General features: G+C 40.2%; 1 protein-coding gene across 2 annotated transcripts; it reads right to left on the bottom strand.

The window, feature by feature from the left end:
* Nucleotides 1–52: 52 nt before the first annotated feature.
* xkr5b (XK related 5b) lies at nt 53–20232 on the bottom strand. Of its 2 annotated transcripts, none has more exons than XM_062025915.1 (13): nt 20035–20232; nt 19508–19597; nt 19273–19378; nt 14944–15110; nt 12620–12753; nt 12433–12511; nt 10892–11061; nt 10704–10815; nt 10424–10591; nt 10148–10341; nt 7761–7844; nt 7458–7638; nt 53–2562 (listed from the first exon to the last, which is right to left on the bottom strand). In XM_062025915.1, the coding sequence occupies exons 1-13, from the start codon at nt 20141–20143 to the stop codon at nt 1946–1948; spliced, it is 2211 nt and encodes a 736-aa protein (XP_061881899.1). In that variant the 5' UTR covers nt 20144–20232; the 3' UTR covers nt 53–1945. The 2 variants fall into 2 exon arrangements, with proteins under 2 accessions (XP_061881899.1, XP_061881900.1); XM_062025916.1 differs by having other exon boundaries at nt 7458–7635.
* Nucleotides 20233–21739: the final 1507 nt, after the last annotated feature.

Here is a 21739-nt window from a genome sequence, read left to right as displayed (position 1 = left end):
AAACAAATCAAATAAAGTAAACACAAAACTGAAAGCGTTCTTTATTCGTGTCGATTCATCTCCCTTATCACTGACTCCCATAAACTGCAACAAGATAATACAAGTATCAACAGTTTTCACAGTGTGAGGACTTCGGGGCAGCAGCTTGAGAAAAATCAAGTATTTTTCTGACTGAGTACCTATACATTTTATAATTTAAAACTCACTGTGTGTTCTCCTGATACAACCTTTTCACTTCCGATACGGTACCGATATTAGAGCCTTTAGTTTTGGCTCATATCATATTAAGCCGATATATCAGCACAACTCATAATACACACTTTTATTAATTTGTAGTGTGTATGTTTAGTTAAGGCAAATAACCATAAATAATGGTAGGTATGAAAAACACAAACTTTATGACAGATTTATGCTTTTAAAGTGGAGTGTTAATTTGTTTTTGGCGACACCTAGTGGTTGCAATAACGAATCGAATTAAGTGCACGACACAGTAAGTTGAATGATGCGAACATGTTTGTTACTGGATACTCTTCTGCCTTGGAAACTTTGTATCTGTAATATACAACTATAATTATTTGATAACTGTTTATATTGACTAAAGTAGTGTTTTAGACTGCAATATTGTTCAATTAAGCACACTTATTACGTAGCTTGTGTGCTTAGCCGTACAGTATTTGTGCAGTAGCTGCTAGCTCCTAGGAGCATATGGCCTACCATGATTATCTTTTGTGAATGACTTGACTGAAATACAAGACATTTGTGGGCTTTTTGGAGGACAATTAGATGTTAACTGGTTGTCCAGTTTTGCACAAGTAAGCATGCTGCAGGATTGCTTGTATCAGAGATGATGCAAGACGATATAATCTGATACTTGTTTTTTTTAATCAATATCCAATCGGACCCCCCAATTGTGAGGCTTAAATGCTAGATATGGGCAACACACATGTGGCAGAGTAAGAATACACATTTCCGAGTCTTAAGGAAAAATAAATACATAAGTACCACGCCATATATGATCCGAGCTCAATATAAAGGTGGCTGGTAAAATTCCCTCATATGACAACATACTTACTCATTGTGTCTCGTGTCGAAATATTGCCTACTATCAATGAAGCCAGCAGGAGGTCAAAAATATAAATTTTTATGGGTATGTTAATTACTTGTGTTTTTTTTACCATTCCCAGGTGGTCTCGGAAAGTAACCACCGCGAGTAGTAGAGATCTCCTTTATATTGCAGGGAGGACGGGGAGGGAGGGAAGGCTCACACTTTGAAAACAGTCATGTACACAATACAAACTCACAATCAAATAGTAATGATTAAAAGTTACAATTTAAAACATTTGCTCTTTAGTCATCTATGTTTTTTCTATGTGACCAACTTTTAACTGCTATTGTTGTGTATAAATAAGAATATACAAGTGGTTTAGAAAAGAGATAGGGATAAATGATGGACCCTAGCATTTAATGTAAACTGATTTCATACCTTATTTAGAAAAATTCATCTTTAAAATAACATCATAATAATGTGTGTGTTTTTTTTATACAAGCTAACTGGTTTGAAAAAGTATATAGTTAATCACTTTGGTTCTAATGTTGTGTTGGGTTAGGTTTAAACATGAATCCAGCGGGGAATATTAGTAAATGTTCACCACTACCACCCAAAAAACTCTTTGTGAGTATTTGTAATCAGGGAAAAAAGTACTTCATATTTGATGTGACTATACACTCACTGGACACATCATTAGGTACACCATAATGGATCATAATAATAATGCTCTGTAGATTGACGTTCTCCTGCATGATACTGAGGACTCTGTCCAAAATATTGTAAATTCCAAAATACCAGAATTTGTGATAATTTTTGGATGTGTACCTAATGTTGTTGCAGGTGAGTGCGTCTTACAGTAACTCCGCCTACCAAGTTAAAAGAACAGCCTCCATGTTCTTACACGGCCCTTTCTCTGCTGCCCACAAACTGGACTATCTGTTTGCGGGCGTGGCCGATGACTGGAGTAAGTGGAACTATCGGGTCACCGGGTGTACTGGCACCACTAGGTGTTGCACCACCAGGAGTGGACACGGTGGGCGTAGAGGCCGCAGGGCTCATAGAACCAGGGGTCCCACTAGGAGTGACGCGTGGAGTTGTACCTGGAGTTGCAGGGATGACAACAACCGGAGCCAGACCTGGACTCTCCGGGCGTGGGGTGGATGTGACAAAACGAGCCTCCCTGATCCGGTAGGGGCTCCTGTAGGTGGAGATGGGCGACAGCTCGGACCCCCAGCCCAGATAGCTCCCCGTGGAGGGAGAGGGTGCATCTGCACTGAAATACAAGGTAGTGTTGGGATCCAAGGAGTTGGACCCTTTCTTCTCAGGGGAGCTGAGCAGTAGAGGGGACCGACGTTCGGGTGACCAGACGGGGGTCTTGATATCCAAGGAAGCCGCAGAGGATGACTTCTCGGTCAGGGAGACGGCATTACTGTCGATGTGGCGCAAGCTTCCCGGTTGGTAAGGCGATGACAGCGTGGGAGAGCCGTACACCGCACTCTGAAATTCTTCATCACCTTTAAACACACAATAATGAACATATTAGGGAATACATGCAAATATGTCATTGTAGATGTTTGCATAATGTATAACATACAACTTAAACATACCACTTTACCATAGCATTACAAAATAGATGCATGTCAAGCATAACATTAGCGTACACTCTAGTGTAGTTTAACATATATAGTACAGCAGTGATATTCAACTAAAATGCTTTGGGGGCCACATTATAAGAACGCTATGTACACAGGGGCCACACTTCTGCCTTCATTATTAGTCATATTTTATATAGTCCGGAGAACCAGATTCCTTGATCACATTCCAGATTCAGTGGACATTTGATTTTAGACTGTTCATTTTGTCAGAGTTACAGGAGCGCTTTGCTGTTTTCGAGGACCTTCTGCAAAAAAGCAATTTAAAGATAGTCTTTGTGACATCACTGTAGTGTTTTTAAGAATCTGCTGCAGAAATGTGAGTCTCTCACGTTTTTTTTTTAACTGAACTCATGGGCCACAAGTTGAACAGCCAAAATGATGAAAAAGAGAGTGTCATGATCTGGCAGATCAACTGCCGCCCATCTTCTTTTTGTTGCAGTGCCTGGTTTCCGGGTCACGGGACGTGGCCACCTGCATGCACACCTGATATTCATTTCCTCTTGACTACTTAAGCTCTCCAGCCTCTTCACTCTGCGCCAGCAGATTTTCTGATTGTTCACACTTCCAGTCGCGTGCGTACTTCCGTTGCTTTTCTTCTGGTTTGGCTCCACTCGCACTTCTCATTCCCTGTGGTTCAGTCCCGGCGTTGCGGTTGTAGTGTTAATTGTTACTTCTCCACTCTTTATGTGTTCTATTTCCGTTCCTCACACTTTAAGGCCATGTCTACACTAAGTCGTTTAACCCCTTAAACGATTAATTATTTAGCCTAAGTCCCGTGTCAGCTACACTAAACCAGTGTTTAAGGTCCCCCTCCTCGGACACATTTTTACACGGGTAAGTGCGCCATGTATTTCTTGATCTCCGACACTTAGCTTTGTATGGACTCATTGATCGTTGACAAACTGAGTTCGGAGAGGAAGTGAAGCCAGAAAGACCGCGCCCCACACAGGAATTGACATCAGAAAGAACACGCCACAGCCAGCTTCATAATAAAGCGGTTTCGTAACTCGGAGCTAATATGAAATATGAAGGCGAGTCATCCAGACATGCCCATGTTTCTCATTCCTCTACATCAGGGGTGTCAAACTCAAATACAGAGTGGGCCAAAATTTAAAACTGAACAAAGCCGCGGGCCAAGGTTGAACAAATTAACCTTTTAATAGGGACCCAAACAAGTTTTGCATTGAATATTGAACAAGCAAGGCTTATATAACTTTATAGTGACATGCAAAATCGAGTTTCAAATAATAATAATAATAATTAAAAAATATCAATGGCATATCAAATACAATTTAAATAAAAATTGAATGCCTCTTTTCTATTTGCAGCCTTCTGAGGTAAACAACACAAGCAATGCCAAACTATTAATCGATTTAAACTATAATACAAACATGGGGTCTGGTTCAAATATAGAGATGAGGGTCTTTAATTTGACCTGCTGTTGTAATCTGTCTCAAAGTGTTAACATGTGCTCAATGTTTCCTTACCATTATTGCTATGTTGTCTATTACCATTATTGCTATGTTGTCTATTACCATTGTTGGCATTTTGTCTATTACCAATGTTGGTATATTCATTATTCCTACATTGTTGATACAAATTATTGTTACAGTGTACTAATTATTGTTACCTGTGGTAATGCCACTATGATACAACATCTGTATTATAATCCTTGAACAAAGTAACAGTGAAACTCATGTGAATAATCACTGAATGGAGAACTGGGGGTGGGATTAAATAAATGATCTTCTTCCCACTCCCTTTCAGGCAAAATTGGACAATCATGCATTACATACTATACATTACCTTTTGCACTATATTAATTTATATTATTATGTGTTGTCAACTTTGTACTTTTTTATGTCATTGCCTGAAATAAATAAATAAATAATGAATGAATGAATGAAAAATATCAACATTAACTTTTTCTACAGGCTAATAAATTTGACACACAACATCCGGATTCCCATCATGCATTGCTTCAAAACTACGGCAAGTTGTAATATCCAAATTTGTCAGCCGGACAAACAATATTGGGGGCGTGCCTTAAAGGCACTGCCTTTAGCGTCCTCTCACCTGGAAAGGAGACTATTATATATGTCTCCGTTATCCATAGGTTTATCTATAACCCATAACACGGTGGCCGAATGGATATAGTCACTCATGAACGGTTAGAGAAGCACAAGGCGGCGGCAAGGCAGTATTATGGGCCACCTTGCAAGCAACATTCCGTTCTCATTTGCGGATGTTTTCAACAAATCCGTGAAGGATATGTTCCCGGATTCCGAGATCGCTTTAATTTCAGTGAATTCTAGCTATAAATATACTCCTCCTCCTTAACCCCGCCCCCGCCCACCCCAGCAATCTCCCGAATTCGGAGGTCTCAAGGTTGGCAAGTATGGCGATTGCAAGCTATTTCGGATACAACACTTCTCAGACGGCAAGATAACTTTCCAATGTCCAGGTCAGCTGTGATTCTACTTTGCGAAAAACTTTGTCCATTTGTTGAAGGAGAGTCAACGAGAATGCGAGCTCCCGTGGATGTGATAAAAAGGTAGCGTGTGCTTTGTATTACCTGGCCGTCGAGGGAAGACTAACTACGGAAAACAGTGAATGCTTTCGGACTGGCAAAGCAGACTGTATCAGTTATTGTCCGCCATGTATGTCCCGGACTCAACGTCTAGGTCCAGAGTATATAAAGTCACCAAAAACAAATGGACAATGAAGGTGAAGGCAAAAGAGTGAGGAGTGTCCTGACCAGATATCTAGATCCCCAGTTTGATTGATGTAAAATGTTCTTTATCACATTATTTACGTGTCTAATAAAGATTTGATTAATTTATGACGGCTCAGGTGTGATTCACTACAATATAGCCCCACAGCACACTGGATTCCAGTTAATTGAAATACCACAACACTGGATATTGTTCAGATAAGTTAAATTTAAGAACTTGCACACAAAGCAACACTGGATGTGACTATGACATGCGCATTTTCTGCGCATGCGTACTAGGTTGCGTTGCGCCGGCGGACGGTGGGGGTGGGGTCTTAAACGGTGGCATTGTTGTGTGTGGACACGGATAAGGTTAGGTGTGATTTACCTTGGATAACCTTATCCGGCTTAGTGTAAACGAGGCTTAAGTGTGCATCTCTGGTTATTGTTTCCTCACTCCTTGTCATGGCGGGGGCTCGAACCCACTTTTCTCCGGCAGCTGGGTCTGCCAGCACCTCCGTTGGCAGCGCACCGATACACGCCCCTGCTTGCGCTGGCCGTGTCACTAGTGGACCAGAGGACCCAAGGATCCTAGCCGGAACTTAATCCTGTTACGTTGTAAGCATCCTATGTCTGGCTTCCCTCCGCATTCTGGATCTCTCCCTGTGACTTCCTTGATCCCGCGTCTCATGCCCTTTTGTGTTTCCCGCAGTACTTCCCGTGTCCTCCATCTTCGAGGAGCCTCGACTCTCCCTGGACTTTGGACTGCCTCCCCCGTTCCTCGACCCCCGCTTTACACATGGATCTCTTGACGCCTCTCTCAGCCCCACGGACCTACCGCTTGTCTCACGGACCTTCTTCTGCTTTGTCCCTCCTCTTGGCCAACACATCACGGTAATACACAACAATTAATTACACACATAGTCAAACACACATACACCCCTTTTGGATTAGTCACACTCCATTTTCTTGTTTAGTTTATATTATTATTGTTTGATAATTTTATATATATTGTTTATATATATAATAAATCATAGAGGGGGGGGGTTACCCACATATGCGGTCCTCTCCAAGGTTTCTCATAGTCATTCACCGACGTCCCACTGGGGTGAGTTTTTCCTTGCCCGTATGTGGGCTCTGTACCGAGGATGTCGTTGTGGCTTGTACAGCCCTTTGAGACACTTGTGATTTAGGGCTATATAAATAAACATTGATTGATTGATTGAGCTCTACTGCCCCCTTGTGGTTCTGTGTCGTCACAACTCCCTCCAACCATATCACTCCTTTTTGAGTGCTCTTTTTGTTATTATTCTTGATTATTTTTCTGCTCTGCGTTGGGGTCCTACTCCGGCTAAGCCAATCGTGATAGGGGGGACCTAAAATGTAACCTTGAGGAACACTTGTAGTATAACTAAAGAAGTTGAACAAATAACTACTGACTGCATCTGAAGTAAACAAGCTACAGCAACACCTTAGTTACATAAATCACGTGACAAAATATGTGTAACTGCCACAAAAAGAAGAGGACTTAAAGGGGTGCCTTGAAGAATGTCCCAATTAAGTAAATCACATGTTGGGACCCCAATGTTCTATGTTTGCTAGCAAGGTTAAAATGTCAACGTAAGGATCTGCCAATGTGTTTACACTGGTGCAAGTTCTTATATACAACAGGACCACTGTGGTGTTTTTAGGAATTTGCTGCAAAAATGTTTGTCTCTCAAGTTTTGAATTGAACTTAATGGGCCACCTTTTTGTCATTCCTTGGCCGAATTTGGCACCCAGGACCACCAGTTGAATAGCACTGTAGTACAGCTTACTATATTATTGTATTGTACCTTCAGTGAATATACTGTACTATACAGTTGATGTCTACTATTGACTGACTTGGCATACTATATTATATTGTGGTACAGAAAAGTATATTAAAGCACATGGTATTGTATAGCATACCATATTATAGAATAGTATAGTATTTCATATAAGTCTAAACAGTACAATTTGGAGTACGGTACTCTCCTATAGAATGGTGGCATGTGCAAACCTTTTTCGTCTGATAGTGGAGCACTGAATTCCTCTATGGAGTCTTCCAAAATGGCCTCATGCACTGGGATGATCTCCGGAACCAGTCTAATATCCTGGATTGTTGTGGGAGGAGCTTTTCTCACAGGTCTGGCGATGACATTGGTGAGAGCTGGCTTGGGTGGTGGGATCACCTCTTCCTGCTGGCGGGGTGCAGACAGAGGCAAACTTAGCATCGACGTATTTGTAAAAGTATTATTTTTTGCAAACTCTGTTATTAGATGGTGTGTACCTAGAAAATGTGAAGATGCTGCTGAAACATTACCTGTGGAGCTGGGGTCACCTGTGGTGGGGGTGGCTGAGGAGCTGGCTGTGATATCTGAAGAACCTGCGGTACAACACGAGGAGCCTGATAAAAAATAAAGAATAACAAAAGTTAAAAAGAATGAAGAAATAAAATAAATTCTGCAAAGAAATTAAAAAAATGTAATGTGTGTTTGTCAGTCAATAGGCTTTTGACAGGAAATTCATGTAAGATGTTAGGAAGTAGAAAATACTACAATAAGTCGAAGAATTTGGAAAAAAGTGGTACTTTTAAGACAAAAAGTTTAAGCAAGGTATTTAACGAGCATACATCTGTGATATTAGATTAAAATATTTTGACATTTTACAAGAAATACGTGAAAAATAGTCATGATATTTTAAGAGGTAAAGCAGTAGCTAAGGAAAATATGAGATAGAATTGTGAGATAACAAGAAAAATAGGAAAATCATCTAATTCCATTAGATCAATGTGAGATAACAAAAAAATGATAACTAAGATGGGGTATCTAAAGTTGCACCCTGTGGTTAGTTTTTTACGGGGAAATAAAGCACACAATGTAAAAAGATACTAATAACTGATAATAATGCAAAACCTGTCTTCATATAAATGTATTTATATTTGAAAATATATATATAAAATATAGAACATATATACAGTGGTACCCCAATTTTGAGATTAGAGCTGTCTCTCGGCTCATTTGAGTTACAAGCATCCACGCCACTAGTTGGTGTAGCAAATGTTACAGTGAACCCCGCAAGATCCGTCCAAAACATCTGGTCTTACTCGCTAGCATTAGCTTATAGCTAGAGATCCATATAACTTTTGTTTTCCAATCATGGAAAGGAAGAAAGCGAGCGGAAAGGAGAGTGCTGAGAAGAAGTGAATGAAATTCATTGAATTAAATGAATACCGTATTTTTCGGAGTATAAGTCGCTCCGGAGTATAAGTCGCACCGGCCGAAAATGCATAATAAAGAAGGAAAAAAACATATATAAGTCACATTTTTGGGGGAAATTTATTTGATAAAACCCAACACCAAGAATAGACATTTGAAAGGCAATTTAAAATAAATAAAGAATAATGAACAACAGGCTGAATAAGTGTACGTTATATGACGCATAAATAATCAACTGAGAAAGTGCCTGGTATGTTAACGTAACATATTATGGTAAGAGTCATTCAAATAACTATAACATATAGAACATGCTATACGTTTACCAAACAATCTGTCACTCCTAATTGCTAAATCCCATGAAATCTTATACGTCTAGTCTCTTACGTGATTGAGCTAAATAATATTATTTGATATTTTACGGTAATGTGTTAATAATTTCACACATAAGTCGCTCCTGAGTATAAGTCGCACCCCCGGCCAAACTATGAAAAAAACTGCGACTTATAGTCCGAAAAATACGGTAAATAATCAAAAACATGACAGAGTGTGAAAGAAGAAATTTGAGCATAGCACTGCTAGTCTGCACCATACTGAAGCAGAATGAGTCTAACCCCAGCCAAGAATGTTCAAATAAGATATAAATGGTGGACATTTATCAATGAAAATATGATATGCTGATGGTGTGTTTGACAGAGAAGCAGCTGGAAGGAGATACTGTAGAAGTCCAGTCTCCAATAATGCTGTACATTATTATTACATTACTGCATAAAACTACTGTAGTTGTATATATGCATTTAATTGTATTGCCTTTGCATAATATTTCGAATCTCAAAGTTTGTTTTTCTCTTTAAAAGGCACGTTAGATGTTAAAAGTATGTTTTTGGGGGGAATGGGGTGCAGGCACCAAATAAATTGGTTACAATTCATTTCAAAGGGTGACATTGATTTAAGATAAAAGTGGTTTGAGTTCAGAGCTCCGTCATGGAACTAATAAAGCTTGTAAGTTTAGGGTACTACTGTATTTACATTTTTTTGTCTCTTTAGTAAAGTCTTATTACAAAGGTAAAACCAAATATAAAAATATCAAAGTACCCCCCACATCCTTTGACTTTTTTATTTTGGACACCCCCACTGTAAGAGAACAAAGTCAAGGTGTTACAAGAAATACTCATCACTCTGCGATGAATTGTGTGGTATTACGAGAAAAATGTTGCAATTCTACTAGAGAACAATATTGGACGAGATAACAGTTAAGAACATTTTCATAGGAATACATTTGCAATATTACGAGAATGAAGTTGTAATTTTGCTAGGATGAAGTTGCGATATTACAAAATGCAAGTCAAAATGTCCAAAGAATGTTGTGATTATAGAGAAATTAAGTAGTAATTGTACAAGCATAAAGTAGTAATATCACGAAAGAATACAGTATGAACGTATTTTTGGCTCAGAATGGAGCACTTGAAAGCTGCTGGCTGAGAAATGGGCCAACCTGAGGAAAGCGTCGATGCTCGTTGCCATAGTGAAGTTCTTCAGACAAACCCATGAGTCCAGCAAGACCACCTTCTCCATAGGCGGACCAGATATTGGTTATGTCCCCCGTCTTTAGAGCCAAACGAATCAGCAGCCAGTGATGATGCCTCCAGCCCTCCCACTGATGAGGAAGGTCCATGAGGGTGCCCCCCCCTAATTAGATCAACACCGACTGTCACCATGGTGGACACATTAGTTTAAAAAAAAATGCTTTATTCAAATGAAAAATACAGACCGGAGAGTGTTGCATGGCGGTGAAAAGTAGGTGTGACTTTTTCGTCCAACGAGAGCACGGATCCCCGCTCTGTGCACGCTCCGCTGAGCCCCCTGCGACGAATACTCTGGCAGATCTCAAAGGATTTTGGGTGGAGGAAGCGATAGTAGAGCACCACCGTAATCACACCTGCAAAAAAACAGAGAAAAGACACACAAACAGAAAAGGAATTAGCATGATGCAGGAAAACAAAATATAAAGAACAAAATGAAACTACTGACAGGCAGTCTGCTCGCCTCACCGATAAGGAAGCTGCAGAAGACGGCGAGAGGAATGCCAACGGTATCCCAAGACACCATGCTGAACAACCAGGAGGACGCCAGCAGGAGGAAGATGTTCTCCAAAAACATGACCTACAGTACAAAACACACTGGTGATGACAGCGGTCCAATTTGAGCTTAATGTTTGTATTCATGTGAACTCACATACCAGGTAGAACCCTGCCATGCGGTAGCGGGATTGACCGTACTTCACATTGAGGAAGAAGAAGATGTGAATGGCACCGAGAATCAGATTGAAGACTCGCCATCGACTGGTTGAACGGATGATGTCAGTCTGCTGAGACACCATCCAAAACGTTGCCCCCAACCAGTGCACACCTAACAGAAACATGCCACCGAATAATCAATGCTGCACAGTAGGGGAGCTAAAAAAAAATCGATTCACATCCAAATAGCATTTTTTATTTATTTCGATTTTTAGTTGACTCATATTTTAAAAAAATAAAAAAATAATAAATGTATTTTTTTTAAAAACGACACTTTTTAAAAAGATCAATTTTGGACTAAAACATTAAACAAATACAGGTACTATTGATCTTGATGTTATTACTTATACTGTTGTTGTTTTTTATACATTTATGGTTTCCTATTTTTAGTGTTCTATTTATTAAGTATTGTTTTTGTATGAATTATTTAAAATAAGAAATAATATCTGTGTTGGCCCTGTGATGAGGTGGCGACTTGTCCAGGGTGTACCCTGCCTTCCGCCCGATTGTAGCTGAGATAGGCTCCAGCGCCCCCGCGACCCCGAAGGGAATACGCGGTAGAAGTTGGTAGAGTGGCCGTGCCAGCAATCGGAGGGTTGCTGGTTACTGGGGTTCAATCCCCACCTTCTACCATCCTAGTCACGTTCGTTGTGTCCTTGGGCAAGACACTTCACCCTTGCTCCTGATGGCTGCTGGTTAGCGCCTTGCATGGCAGCTCCCGCCATCAGTGTGTGAATGGGGAAATACTGTCAAAGCGCTTTGAGTACCTTGAAGGTAGAAAAGCGCTATACAAGTATAACCCATTTATCATTTAATGGATGGATGGATGGATATTAAAATAAAAAATAATAAAATTATTACAAAATATATTATTTATTATTCATCTTGAATGTTGTCTGTCTATCTGTGTTGGCCCTGCGATGAAGTGGCAACTTGTCCAGGGTGTACCCCGCCTTCTGCCTGAATGCAGCTGAGATAGGCTCTAGCACCCCCCATGACCCTGAAAGGGATAAGCGGTAGAAAATGGATGGATGGATGGATCTTGAACTTTTTTTCATTATATATTTAATGAACGATTTATATATTTCATCACCTTGTTAATTATTGAGTGGCATGGTTTCACGATGCTGCAAGCACAGCGTCTTCAAATCCTCGTTGATTGCCGTTTTGATATGTGGCTTTGAGAGTGTTTATGACACTTTTAAAGACGCTTCCATTCAAATAAAATTTCAATAAATTCACACAAAATAATAATTTAAAATGAATTGAAAACACAAGGTTCTAGTTTAAGATTTACCTACTTAAAAGACAATTTCATAAATTACTTAGCATTATAATTTATGAATCGATATCTAAAATGTATTGCTTAGCTACGCAATATTATACCTTGCTGGGCTATTTTATATCTTGCTATGTCATACACTATGTATAAATAGCTACTGGTATATGGATATAATAAAGTTTAATTGTCATACACACTCACCTATCACGCCAAGGACCCACTGTTTGAAGACCCGTGTGAAAAGCATGAGGACGCCAAATCGAGAGCCTAACATACAGACCTGCACACACACGAACATCATATTTTCAAAATAATAACATTTCAAAATACAAGCATACCTTTAATGCCATCATTGAAGAACATATCATAATATCATAAATGTGATCACCCTCCAAAGCAGTCGGCAGAGGATGCCGGCGGGGGTCATTTGTAGATGTCCCGGTCTGATGAGGTAACACGCTCGGGCGTAGAGGACCAACGCCCAGGCCAGAGATAACAAACACACGGCAAAACACACTGATGCTGAAATATGAGAAGATGAGAACAATCCCAAAAAATATGGATTAAAATAGTGATATTACAAAAATAACGCTATAAATTTGCACACATAAAGTTGTGGTTTTACAAGAATAAAGTTGTATTGTGTTCAAAAAAAAGTTGTGTTGCTATCAAAAAAGTCCCTATTTTACACAAATAAAGTTGCATTAATGTTAAAAGAAAGTTCTTATTTTATGTTAATAAACTTGTACTATTACAAAAAAGGTCCTTATTTTATAAGAATAAACTTGTACTATTATCAGCAGAAAGTAATCATTTTATGCAAATTAAGTTTCAGTATTGTCAGTCGTTAAGTTAAAAGAAGAAAGTTGCAATATTATCAGAAAAAGGCATTATTTTATAAGAATAAACTTGTAATACTTTCTGAAAAAAAGTCATTATTAACAAGAATACATTTGTACTATTATCAGAAAAAAGTTGTTATTTTACGAGAATAAAGTTATATATTTTTTATTTAAAAAACATAGTTATTCTAAGGAATAAACTTATCATATTTACCGGTATTTTACAAGAATAAACTTGTACTGTTATCAGAAGAACAGTCTTATTTTTGAGAATAGACTTCAATTATATTCAGTAAAAAGCCATTCTTTAACAAAAATAAACTTGTACAATTAAAATAAAAATAAACCTTTTTTTAATGAGAATAAACTGGTATTATTTCATGTTAAAATGTCCTTATTTTACTAGAATAGCTGGTACTATTATCAGGAAAAATGTCCTTATTTTAATTTAAAAAAACAAACTAGTCTTACTTTCAGAAAAAGGGTAATTATTTCACAAAAATAAACTTGTTCTGTCATCAGAAAAAGTTGTAATTTTATTGAAAGTAAAGTTCCAGTATAATAAAACAATTGTACAAGCATAAAGCTGTATATTATCATTTTATGAGAATGAAGTTGCAATTTTTAGAGAACAAACAGTTAAATGGTATTATCACAAAAATACAGTTATCTCAGGGTGTTCAATCATTCGCACCTGGACCGTTTGGTTTGTCTTTGAAGACGTTTCGCCGCTCATTCGAGTAGGCTTCATCAGTTCGTTCTCATAGACCTAGAATGGTCAGATCTAGTCTAACGGTTGGTGCCAAAACCCCAAATAGTTATACTCCAAAAACCAGGAGGGTGTGCCTGGGTAAGGATTGTTTCACACTATCATAGAGAGAAAAACAACTGTTTTAATGCAAACCAGTAATCTTAACTGTCAAAGTCAATGACAGTAGTTGAAGTGTAAATTCCCCTCGTTAGCATTGAGGTATTGTGTGGCAGAACGATCGCTGTGGATCGACTACTACCAGTCCAAAATAGTCGGAATACCCCGAGTAAGCATTTCATTCAGTTGTAAAAAATGGCACAAATGGCATTCTGGTCATCTTCTGTGACCAGAATGTTTCTGACTCCTGTTATTTGTTGGAGGCTAAATTGCAGAGTCTTTTAGGAAGGGTTGAAAGGACGTGTTGTAAGTGGGAGACAGGTGGTGTCGCAGACAACCTCCTCTGTTCAGGGATGGTTTTTCAGCCTTGACATAGATAGCTTCCCTCACTCCTCTTTCGTACCATCCGTCCTACCTGTCCAGAATCTATACATTTTTGTTCTCAAAGGAGTGCTGTTTCTCTCTGAGGTGCAGGTAGACAGCTGAGTCTTGGCCTGAAGAGTTTGTCCGATAGTGGATCCACAGCGATTGTTCTGCCACACAATACCTCAATGCTAACAAGGGGAATTTACACTTCTACGACTGTCGTTGGCTTTGACAGTTAGGATTGCTCGTTTCCATTAAAACAGTTGTTTTTCTCACTATGATAGGGCGAAACCATCCTTGCCCAGACACACCCTCCTGGTTTTTGAAGTATAAAGATTTTGGGCTTTGGCACCAACCGTTGGACTAGATCTGACCACTCTAAGAGTATCAGCACGAACTGATGAAGCCTACTCGGATGAGCGACGAAACGTCTTCCAAGACAAACCAAGCAGTCCAGTTGCAATCGATTGAATCCCCTGAGATGACAATGACCTGGATGAATGAGAACCTTCATAGGTAAGAATACGGTTGTGATATTTTGAGAATAATGTTACAATATTTTGAGACTAAAGTAAATTTAAACTTACCAAGTTATATATTTTTTAATTTTCTCTGTAACAAAAGACTATCTCATACCTGGAGATTTGACCCCAATATCAGTGCAGATGAGGACATAGGTGTGCAGCAGAGTCTCAGGTAAAGTGACCACCAAGGCCTCCAACATGCGTAAGGCAGACACGTCGGCCTGTTGCATGATTTCTCCGTAGGCGTCCATGTCTGGTAGGCGCATGCACTCCCACAGCCTGCACAGGCCGTGCATACATTCATCACACGCTGTATTGTTATTGTACAAAACCCAAAACCAGTGAAGTTGGCACGTTGTGTAAATCGTAAATAAAAAATGAATACAATGATTTGCAACTCCTTTTCAAACTATATTCAATTGAATACACTGCACAGACACGATACTTAACGTTCGAACTGAAAAACTTTATTTTTTGCAAATATTAGTTTATTTGGAATTTGATGCGGGCAGCACTGTGGAACAGGGGTTAGTGCGTGAATGTGAGTGTGAATGTTGTCTGTCTATCTGTGTTGGCCCTGTGATGAGGTGGCAACTTGTCCAGGGTGTACCCCGCCTTCCGCCTGAATGCAGCTGAAATAGGCTCCAGCACCCCCCGACAAGCGGTAGAAAATGGATGGACGGATTGATGGAGTTTGATGCCTGCAACATGTTTCAAAAAAGTTGGCACAAGTGGCAAAAAAACTGAGAAAGTTGAGGAATGCTCATCAAACACTTATATGGAACATCCCACAGGTGAACAGGCTAATTGGGAACAGGTGGGTGCCATGATTGGGTATAAAAACAGCTTCCATGAAATGCTCAGTCATTTTCAAACAAGGATGGGGCGAAGGTCACCACATTGTGGACAATTGCGTGAACAAATTGTCGAACAGTTTAAGAACAACATTTCTCAACCATCTATTGCAAGGAATTTAGGGATTTTACCATCTACGGTCCGTAATATCATCAAAAGGGTCACAGAAACTGGAGAAATCACTGCATATAAGCGAGGATATTACGGACCTTCGATCCCTCCGCATCAAAAAGCGACATCAGTATGTAAAGGATATCACCACATGGAAAAGCCGCCAGTTTTGATGGGCCCGAGCAAGACGCACTGATGCAAAGTGGAAAAGTGTTCTGTGGTCTGATGAGTCCACATTTCAAATTGTTTTTGGAAACTGTGGACGTTGTGTCCTCCGGAACAAAGAGGAAAAGAACCATCCAGATTGTTATAGGCGCAAAGTTCAAAAGACAGCATCTGTGATGGTATGGGGGTGTATCAATGCCCAAGGCATGGGTAACTTACACATCTGTGAAGGCACTATTAATGCTGAAAGGTACATACAGGTTTTGGAGCAACATATGTTGCCATCCAAGCAACGTCTTTTTCATGGACGCCCCTGCTTATTTCAGCAAGACGGGGCCAAGCCACATTCTGCACATGTTACAACAGCGTGGCTTCATAGTAAAAGAGTGCGGGTACTAGACCGGCCTGCCTGTAGTCCAGACCTGTCTCCCATTGAGAAACGTAAGCTGTATATCAAGCCAGAATGGGAAAGAATCCCACCTGAAAAGCTTCAAAAACTGGTCTCCTCAGTTCCCAAACGTTTACTGACTGTTGTTAAAAGGAAAGGCCATGTAACACAGTGGTAAAAATGCCCCTGTGCCAACTTTTTTGCAAAGTGTTGCTGCCATTAAATTCTAAGTTAATGATAAATTGCAAAAAAAAAAATTAAGTTTCTCAGTTTGAATATTAAATGTCTTGTCTTTGCAGTCCATCCCATCCATCCATTTTCTACCGCTTGTCCCTTTCGGTGTCGCGGGGGGGGGGGGGGGGGGTGCTGGAGCCTATCTCAGCTGCATTCGGGCGGTAGGTGGGGTACACCCTGGACAAGTCGCCACTTCATCGCAGGGCCAACACAGATAGACAGACAACTAAGGCTGCAGCTAACAATTATTTTTCTATCGATTAATCTATAGATTACTTTTTCGATTAAACGGTTAATCTATAGATTATTTTTCGAGTAATCTATGGATTATTTTTCCTTTTACCGATTATTTTTTTTATTTAAAATGAAGATGAAAAAATAAATGTAGGCCAGTTTTTTCAAAAGGCATGGCTTTTATTTACAAAAAAAAAAAAGTATGGCCACTCAGTCAACATTGACAACAACATGACAAAATATTCTATAACAATGTAAACATTTAAAACTTTTAACATTTAACAAAATTAAAAGTAGCTTATTTGCTTTTTAATGTGCAAATATAAAAGTCAACATCCAGTGCAAATCTTAATATTCTGCAATAGTATAAGCATTTCAAAAGTAAAAGTATTGCTTATTTTGCTTTAAAATGTGCAAAAATAAAGATAAACATCCAATACAAAAAAGTGCAAAACGAAATATTCTGTAACAACAGTGTAAACATTTCAACAAAAGTGAAAGTATTGCTTATTTGCTAAAATGTGCAAAAATAAAGATAAACATCCAATACAAAAAAGTGCCAATCTAAATATTCTGGAGCACTGTAAACATTAAGTATTGCTTTTAAAATGTGCAAAATAAACATCCAGTCCAACACAGTACACAATAACCAATTCTACTCATTCCAGTGAGTGACTAACAGTTGTAATGAAGAAAGGTTAGCATGTCTACATGCTCTGGTTCTTTTCTTGTTTACAATATTCCCAGCAGCTGAAAATAGGCGCTCAGAAGGGGTCGATGTGGCTGGAACTGAGAGGTAATTAGCCTTCACCTCAAGCCAGGACTGCGAGTGAGCTGAGCTGCAGTTTAAGTTTCTAGAAGGTCAACGGGCTCATAGTGATGTTACTATTAGTTGACTGGGAGGTGTTTATTATCATTTGGGGAGAGTCCGCTGCCTGATGCTCACCTGCTAAACACCTATCTGCTCCACGCTGAAGCGCTGACTACATGCGCTCTGAATACGCACTGCTGATTGGCTGTTAATGCTCTGAATACGCACTGCTGATTGGCTGTTAGCGCTTTCTGTGTACCAATCAGATGGTTGTGTGGGTGGGACAATGCTGCGTGCTGAGACAGAGGCAGAAGGAGCAAAGCAGCTTGTTAAGACTTTAGCTTTAGCTTAGAAACTCGTTCGGTACACCCCCGTACCGAACCGAAAGCCCCGGACCGAAACGGTTCAATACAAAACACGTACCGTTACACCCCTAGCAGATACAAATGACACATTCATGTTTTTGTGTAATGATGACAACATATGCTCATGCGGACGATTGACTAGTTGATGGTTTTCTTTTCAAATGTTCGTTCATAGCCGTTGTGCTGCTATGATAGGCCATTTACGCTCGACACAGTGTGCATACAACAACATTATTAGGCCGTGTATTGAAATACTCCCACACTTTTGGCGTGCTTTTTCCCCCTCGCTCGCACCGTCTGCTTTGCGCTCCGCCAGGACGGTAGTGTGACGTAAATATGCGACGCGTCGACGAACAAAAACGGCGTCGACGTATTTACGTAACCGATGACGTCGCGTCGTTTCAGCCTTACAGACAACATTCACACTCACACACTGTTAGAATAATTATGTATAAGTTATCACACAACTCTTATGCTTAAAGGCCGTTGCTGTAGTTGTTATCTATTGTGCTCAAGTTAGACTTTTCTATCTGTGCAAGGACAAAACTTATTATCTTCCACGGCATATGACGGGTGGCCTCAGCCGCAGATGTTATCTTTGTTTTAGCCCGCTAACAGCCAAGAACTTCAAGTACCTCAACGAAGATAAAACGACATCACACAGACGAAACAGAGACAAGGCCCCCAGCACATTCCGTCACGTATAGTGCGTACTGGAGCTGCTTTGCATGATATGTGTGATGTTGACTGGGGAACCCCTGAATAAATAGAGGAACGCGGGAGCTGTACCTTAGAGCGTAGGGTGAGACCGTGACTGAGTCTGCAGCTCCATGCGTTCGCCACATGAGCTAAATTGAACTGTGTCTCTGCCTGATTCCTTGCTTCTTGTCTGTTTAATAGATGTCATCGGTGTTTGAACCTGACACACACTAGGGCCAATTTAGTGTTGCCAATCAACCTATCCCCAGGTGCATGTCTTTGGAGGTGGGAGGAAGCCGGGGTCACCCGGAGGGAACCCAGGCAGTCACGGGGAGAACATGCAAACTCCACACAGAAAGATCCCGAGCCCCGGATCGAACCCAGGACCTTCATATTGTGAGGCACACACACTAACCCCTGTTCCACCGTGCTGCCTCTTTGCAGTCTATTCAATTGAATAGAAGTTGAAAAGGATTTGCAAATCATTGTATTGTGTTTTTATTTACGATTTACACAACGTGCCAACTTCCCTGGTTTTGTGTTTTGTATATCATCATCCACACAGTCTGCTCAACACACCTTTTGAAGATACCCAGGTGCAGTATGTGGGTCCAAGTGAGAGACTTTCTGCGTATTCGTCCATCGGAAAGATACCACAAGTAGCTGAGCCACTGGGGACCCCATCCTTGATTAAAAAAAAATCAATCTATTATGAATATATTATGAATCGATTATAAAAGAATTATATCAAAGTGGCATTCCTAAATGTTTCTATATGCAGCCCTGATCTTCAGTGTGTACAGTATCATCTCACCTGGCAGCAGAAAGAGTGCAGTGAAGCCAGCGAGATGGGCATAGCAGTAGTTATGACCCACCCACAGATAGTACACAAAGCAGTAGATCACTGCAAAAAAAGGACATACGTTGTATTATTATTATTATTATTATTATGTATTGTTATGTACAAGTATGCTGCAAAAAGGTCAGTGTTATTGTCGAATAAAGGAATGATGGCACAACAGGGAGGGGAAAGCATGGCATGAGTCTGCACTTCTGCATGCAGTGCAGCAGGGTGTAGCACTGTGCTGCTGCAGTCAGTGACGTCACACACACAGCAAACACACAACTTTTACCTCAGAGTTGCGTTGAAAATATACATTGTGCATCATGGAGGACATCACCCATGACCCACACGTCTGCCTGGTTTGTGCATGCATTGAAGTGTGTTGTGTGTGCATTTTGTTTGCGCGCGCGTGTGTGTGTGTGTGTGTGTGTGTGTGTGTGTGTGTGTGTGTGTGTGTGTGTGTGTGTGTGTGTGTGTGTGTCCCAGGTAGGACTCACGCGCCGTCCTCTCTGCGACAATGAGGACTGCAGTGAAGAAGAAGACACACACTTGGCAGCAGGCCATACACGAGTCTCCATGGCTCGGGGTGGACGTGTAGTCTCTCATCGTTGACAAAATACCTCCCCACGCGAGGACAAGTCGGTCCCAATGGCGGCTTGGCGGTTCTCTTGGTCCGATTCGGAGGAGGAGAGGGAGGAGAGGGAAGAGAGGAGGGGGGGGGTCCAGCTGCCGAAACAGCGCGCACACAGTTGGGCTGCGCGCCCCCGCCTGTCCCGTTAGAGACACAGCAGCCGTACAGCACGCTCTGTATTAATCAATACATCCATTACTACTATTACTAGTACTACTAATAATAAGCATGCTAAAATAAGTACAAATAATTACATGAGTATTGCTAGGAATGAAAATACATGTACAAATACTATAGAATCCACAACATAACAGTACCCATATATACTTAGTTACTACTATTAATAACAATAATATTACAGTAATTAGACGAAAAACAAATGATTATATCAATATAAGAATACTGCTCCCAACAATGCTAATAGTACTAGTAGTATTAGTGATTTAATGCATAATTAGGTGTATAATATAATATTATACTACAAAACCCAAAACCAGTGAAGTTGGCATGTTGAGTAAATCGTAAATAAAAACAGAATACAAATCCTTTTCAACTTATATTCAGTTGAATGGACTGCAAAGACAAGGTATTTAATGTTCGAACTGAGAAACGTAATTTTGTTGCAAATAATCATTAACTTAGAATTTAATGGCAGCAACAAATTGCAAAAAACGTTGGCACAGGGGCATTTTTACCACTGTGTTACATGGCCTTTCCTTTTAACAACACTCAGTTAATGTTTGGGAACTGAGGAGGCCAATTTTTGAAGATTTTCAGGTGGAATTCTTTCCCATTCTTGCTTGATGTACAGCTTAAGTTGTTCAACAGTCCGGGGGTCTCCGTTGTGGTATTTTAGGCTTCATAATGTGCCACACATTTTCAATGGGAGACATGTCTGGACTACAGGCAGGCCAGTCTAGTACCTGCACTCTTTTACTACGAAGCCACGCTGTTGTAACACGTGGTTTGGCATTGTCTTGCTGAAATAAGCAGGGGCGTCCAAAATAACGTTGCTTGGATGGCAACGTATGTTGCTCCAAAACCTGTATGTACCTTTCAGCGTTAATGGTGCCTTCACAGATGTGTAATTTACCCATGCCTTGGGCACTAATACACCCCCATACATCACAGATGCTGGCTTTTGAACTTTGCGCCTATAACAATCTGGATGGTTCTTTTCCTCTTTGTTCCGCAGGACACAACGTCATCAGTTTCCAAAAACAATTTGAAATGTGGACTAGTCAGACCACAGAACACGTTTCCACTTTGCCACAGTCCATCTTAGTTGAGCTCGGGCCCTTGCACTTACAGATGTAGCGACCAACTGTAGTTACTGACAGTGGTTTTCTGAAGTGTTCCTGAGCCCATGTGGTGATATCCTTTACACACTGACGTCGGTTTTTGATGCAGTACTGCCTGAGGGATCGAAAGTCACGAGCATTCAATGTTACGTGCAGTGATTTCTCCAGATCCTCTGAACCTTTTGATGATATTACGGACCGTAGATGGTAAAATCCCTAAATTCCTTGCAATAGCTGGTTGAGAAATGTTATTCTTAAACTGTTGGACAA

The sequence above is a fragment of the Entelurus aequoreus genome, linkage group LG02, assembly GCF_033978785.1.
Source record: "Entelurus aequoreus isolate RoL-2023_Sb linkage group LG02, RoL_Eaeq_v1.1, whole genome shotgun sequence".
Classification (NCBI taxonomy): Eukaryota; Metazoa; Chordata; class Actinopteri; order Syngnathiformes; family Syngnathidae; genus Entelurus; species Entelurus aequoreus.
This window is presented reverse-complemented; position numbering and strand designations above follow the sequence as displayed.